Raw genomic sequence first — 5,684 nt, 5'->3', positions numbered from 1 at the left:
GCACTGTCGTCCAGTACATCCATCTTGAAATCAGGTAGGAATTTTCCCAAGTTCCGTCCGGAATCGGGGCCCTGCAGCACGCACCTTCACAAACCTGAGCCATCCAGGAAGAAAACACAGCAGTGACTTTTTCTGGCTTGGTTCTTTACAGAGAAACACATTCCACTGCTATGAGCACACTGACACGCAGTAATACTTTTACACAAAAGGGTGGAGTGAACATCTACACAGGTGGACCCAGATCCTTCCATCCTACTGAACATCTATTAATATATTCTTTAGAATTAAAGAGATTTTTAGTTCTATTAGTTATGTTAGATTATTCTGGATGTAGAGAATTGTGGCCTCTCAACAGCTCTGAAGTCACGGCTATGGCCCCAGCTTCCACCAGTAAATCTGTGTCAGTGAGAAATAAAACAGTGATTGTCTTCCTCATTCAGCTGTCTCACTAAATGCATTTATTCAGTAAAACAGCATCTTACCTTGCTGCAAAAACTAGTATAAACTGTCCTCACAATATTTTTGCCATTTATTTGAGGGACACTGCTGTTCCAGTGTCAACACAGCAATTCCATACAGGATTGACAATCATTTGACCAAAGGCAGTTACATTTCACACATTACTCTAAATTAAATGTATATGATTTTTATTATTAAATTTCATAATATTAAAATGAGAGCTTAGCTAATTGTCTAGATTCATCTTACGATGAATGAAGAAAAGCAGGCCCTTCTGATGGCATCATTAACATTATCGCATGGTAAAAGAGATGAATCATGTTCTAGAATAACTCCAATAAAAACACGTGCCCTTCAGAGCCATGTGTGTTACACCCCCACACAAATATGGCTTTATTCATCGGCAGTACCTCATCCTTGCTACTCAGGTATTATAATATGCAAATGTAGTTATAAAATTGGCTCTGTGTGAATTTTCTTTAAAATTCCATACTGAAAAAGAGTTGTGAATTTGTAAGAAAAAGTTCAGCATTGGTTTTCTATTAAAATAGAATTACTGACCAGTACGGGGTAACAAAAGTTAACTTAAAAAGGTCACCAGCCCCTGGGATACAGGCTCCGTCTGAATTAAGCAATATAATTGCAAGACACATAATCTAATGAATATCTTCCAAAATCAACAGTTGTGCTTGCGCAGACGGCAAGGAATATCACTCACTAACTACAACGACTGAGGAATTCTTGGTGCAACTGGTGAGAAAAAAACATAATACATCCCATTTACTTCTTTCATTTCAGTCTCCAAGCAATGTTCCATATTTTATTTTACCTTTAACCTCCTATGTATGCAGTGATTATTACAAAAAACAATAATAAACCGAATTTAATACAGATTCAGATACACATTACTGACATCTACTGGATAAAGTCGTGACTGTCCCACTCCAACATGATTTTCCCTGCCCTCAAGCAACTGGAGGCCCACAATTTTGGAAGAAATAGCTGTTGATTTTATTCCCACCATTTAAGGTCCAAGTGCCCATAGCAGAGAATATTGTGGTAATTAGGAACCTCCCGCTGTAAGACAGTAATTACCTCACACCTATTGTATAAGATGCCATTTTATCTGAAGAGTTCTATCCAAAACACAGAAAATGTGTTAAACATACAAGTTGTGAAGAAAAAGAGAACAAATTAATCCACGCACACTTTACAACAATTACGAATAATTACCCGAGTTCAGTAACCCACAATAAACATTAACATCCCAAACCAGCTGGTCAAGGTAAGATTTCCAACAAAGCAAAATGAACCAGAGGTTATGATCATTAAGAACAAATAAATGATTAATAATTGTTACTCCACGGTTAATAATTAGCCTGTCATCTCATGGTTTGGGCTGGCCTTTCCCTTTCCATAAATAGCATCTGAATGACCAGGCAGAGCCCTCACTTTCCTGCTATCGTCGCCGCCCTAAACCGTGTTCCAGCATCCAGAATGGCCTTCAGCGGCACCTGGCAGGTCTACGCTCAGGAGAACTACGAAGAGTTTCTGAAAGCTCTTGGTAAGTGTCTAGTTACTTTTGAAATCATTTGCTCAGATGGCGAGACATATATAATATCAAAATCTATACAGACTTAGATGGAATGGAACAATATGCCCATAGAGAAGTGAGGAATCCGAAACAAGATTTGTCTTTTAACTTGGGCATCACTTTCTCTTATTGGTTTGTATCTTTTGCACCTTTATGAGAGAAAATAATTTGTTATTTAATATCAACACCGTATTTCATAACAGTCCTTTTTTGCCTTTTTTTACAGCACTGCCAGACGACCTTATCAAAATGGCCAAAGATATTAAGCCTATTGTTGAAATACAACAAAAAGGAGATGACTTTGTTGTGACATCAAAAACCCCCAAGCAATCTGTAACTAACTCATTTACACTTGGAAAAGAGGCTGACATCACTACTATGGATGGCAGAAAGCTAAAGGTAATTTATTTCAGGAATGGGTGCATTGCTTTACTCATCCTTATACTTCAGTTTCTGTGCATGAGTGAAACTTGTTTGTACCATTTCTATTAGCATATATTTCCATCATTTCAACAAACATAAATGTTCCTTCTAAAACTCTTACTAAAATGCTGTAGTGACCAGTTTAAATTAGCATTTGCTATGTATGTAGTTCCCTACTTATTCTAATTTAATTCCAAAATCTAACATTTTTTATAATTTGTAAATCTGCTTCGACAGTGTACTGTGAACATGGTAAACGGGAAGCTTGTGTGCAAATCAGAAAAATTCTGTCATGAGCAAGAAGTTAAAGGAAATGAAATGGTGGAGGTAAGTGACACATTAAGAAAAATGCTGAATTACACATGAATTACAGAAACTTAGAGCCACTTAGCTCTGAATAAATTTCCTAAAGTCTAAATGAGAAACAAGTCATGCATCTGTCTCCTACAGACTATGACTTTTGGCGGAGTAACACTTGTCAGAAGAAGCAAGAGACTTTAAACACAGATCACCTTCTTTGTGACATCTTTACATACCTAAAATAAAGTGCCGTTTCCACAAGGTGTGATCTTTGTTATGTGAAAAAATAGTAGAGAAAATAGTTATGATTTCTACTCTCACACACACATCACTTCCCATTATGATAAGACTCTACTTTCCCTGAGTAGACTTACAGATCCCTTCTATAGTCCAAGTGACAGAAATCTGCTTCCCAGACAATCAAACCTGGACATTAACTGGAACATTATGACTTATCATAATAATCCTTGGGAGCAGACAAAAGCTGATATAAATGCTTCTTCATTTCTTACATACTCAGTGAACATATTCAGCTTTAATTCCTTTGCCTAATAAAGTTTGGTCTCCTACTTAAAATCCTTTCTCTGTAACCTAGCCAGCAAGAAGAATTAGACAGTTATTTAGCTGCTCTGCACCACGTGTCTGTAACAGGAATAGATACAGTAATATTTTAAAAGCTATGAAGTATTTAACAGTCATAAAGTAATAATAGGAATGACCGCTCTTAAACTGAAGTACAGAAGAGTACAATTAAACAAAAATGAGGCACTACAAGAGCAAAGGGAATTAAACATCCTTCCAATTTGCAACATATTCCCAATAGCTGCTTGTCACTGTTTGAGTTTGGGAAGCTCAAGTACAACTAAACCATTTATGTTCAGATTATGCCTCTACTGCAGCATAAAACGCACGGGACCCACACCTACTACGATTTCTCAGTTCACTGCTGATTAGATCCTACTGCTATATCAGCAGTCCGATTTCGTACTTATTTAAGTCACCGCAGATTTGTTAGAGTGTAAGACCCTCATGAAAAACACTGCTGGACCGATTATGCCATTTGACATCCTCAGGGGGTGTTTTATTCCAATTAAGAATGTTGAGTCTACATCTTCCTATGCTGGGAGAAGAGCAATTTATGAGCGGGGAGGTTGTGTTTTAGTTATTAACACTTGCAACATGATATAAGCAATCTGGGAAGTGTATTCTTATTCTGGGATCGGGCTGTCCTCAGGAGGAGCTTTACTGGTGTAACCATGCAAGTCTCATTGTGTTCATCTTGCTTCCCAGGCAGCTCTAATGTTAAGTACACTTTTGCAGGCTAAATTAAATTCCGCATGAGTTACACATAAATAAGATCAACAGAACAGAAATGACGACACTGGTTAAACTCAGGGAGAAAGCTGCTTTAAAGCATCGGTACAGCAAAAAGCCATATAAGAGCCTGAAACAACTTGTGTTTGGAAGTTGCTGGGTAACTGCTGCCAACTACACAATGAAACACCACAAACCAGCATTCAGTTCTTTGGATGACTTGTGCAAGCAGATTCGTATATACACTGCACAAGGCAACAAACTCAACCTGCTGCTAGTATACTTAATACAGAATAGCATTAACTGTAAATATTAAATGCAGAAAACACTGTCAGAGACTCCCATCTCTTTTCTGCAGGGTCCTGAACACAGACCACTGACAATACAACCACCATAATTTTATTTTTTTCCAGAAGAGCTGCTTATATAGTTGACATACACCTCCTGTGTTAGTGATCGAACTTCATCTGTCATTCAAAATCTGTAGAAATGCCCGGCAATTCTGAGTGTGCGACTGGCAGGACATGAACAGCAGTGTCCACCCACCAGAGTTTTCATTCATGTTCAGCCATTTAAAAGTAAAAATATGCTAGTGACAGACATCGCAACTGCATCAACTCTTAAGTTTGTCTTTCCCATCTGCAGCTCACTGAAAATCCCTCACACCAGCAACGATAGAGACACGCTGCTTTACTGAACTCTTCATCAAATCACCTATAACTGTTCACTCATAGATCTGCTGGTGAGTCACACGATAAGGTGTTCAGAAATCATCTCTCACTGTTCTCATCGCACAAACGCCTTTAATGAAGAAGGGCTTGTCCTTTGCACACAGCGTTTGCTCTACAGCTGTCTGATGAAAACTCCCGGGGCACAACGATATTGTCAGTGTAGGAAACAATTATTTTGGAAATATAATAGGCTCAGGCAGGATCTCTCAGCAAAGCAATTTTTTTAATAACGATTTTGCAACACCGGGTGTTCTACCTAAAGCTAGGCACACACAATAGGGCAAAAAGCCCCTGCTCATATCCCCCCAAAATCCCAGCTGCAATTTCCCTCCCCTGTTCCCCACTGGTTGGTACTTCAGGGTTTACACGCTTCCCGACCCTGCCTCAGTTTACATACAATACCCTTCCCCTTATCAATCTATTTAAGACATGGATTCCTGGTACTTTGGCTACCCTTCCCCCTAAATTAACTTGTAAATACAGGTATCAGTACGCATACAGGTATCAATATATATTCCAGAAAGAGACTGTGTTTTATGTCGCAGTTGAGACAGACAAACGACATAGACCAAGTTGTCAAATACAAACAGCAGTCTCCATTCATTGCCACAAACACCTTTTTATATAGTCTTCACCAGCTCAAGTGTCTTTTTGCTATTGGTTACAAGTTGCTGTAGTAACATCTCATTGACTAATTTTGCTATCGTCAATGTTACTCTTTTACTCCCTTCTCTCTCACGGGTACACCTTAATATCTCCTAATACTCCTTTACTCCCATCTTTCTCACGGGTAGGCCTTAATATCTTCAAGGCTAATTTCTGTTCCCATGCCCTCCGTCAGGGAATCCACAGACCCCCCGTAG

At 38.7% G+C, this 5,684-nt stretch overlaps 1 protein-coding gene across 1 annotated transcript; it reads left to right on the top strand.

Annotated features, from left to right (window-relative positions):
* The first annotated feature begins 90 nt into the window (after positions 1-90).
* LOC135997694 (fatty acid-binding protein, liver) lies at positions 91-3,045 on the top strand. Its single transcript, XM_065650501.1, has 4 exons — positions 91-2,023; positions 2,280-2,452; positions 2,714-2,803; positions 2,927-3,045. The coding sequence occupies exons 1-4, from the start codon at positions 1,891-1,893 to the stop codon at positions 2,975-2,977; spliced, it is 447 nt and encodes a 148-aa protein (XP_065506573.1). The 5' UTR covers positions 91-1,890; the 3' UTR covers positions 2,978-3,045.
* The last annotated feature ends 2,639 nt before the right edge of the window (positions 3,046-5,684 follow it).

The sequence above is a fragment of the Caloenas nicobarica genome, chromosome 23 (genome assembly GCF_036013445.1).
Source record: "Caloenas nicobarica isolate bCalNic1 chromosome 23, bCalNic1.hap1, whole genome shotgun sequence".
Lineage (NCBI taxonomy): Eukaryota > Metazoa > Chordata > Aves > Columbiformes > Columbidae > Caloenas > Caloenas nicobarica.
The sequence above is the reverse complement of the archived record's forward strand: the minus strand, read 5'-3'. Positions and strand labels throughout refer to the sequence as shown.

Coding starts and splice junctions, on each gene's coding strand:
- LOC135997694 (XM_065650501.1), top strand. CDS start 1,891: ATGACCAGGCAGAGCCCTCACTTTCCTGCTATCGTCGCCGCCCTAAAC. Junction 2,024..2,279: donor AGAGTTTCTGAAAGCTCTTG/GTAAGTGTCTAG, acceptor CTTTTTTTACAG/CACTGCCAGACGACCTTATC. Junction 2,804..2,926: donor AAGGAAATGAAATGGTGGAG/GTAAGTGACACA, acceptor TGTCTCCTACAG/ACTATGACTTTTGGCGGAGT.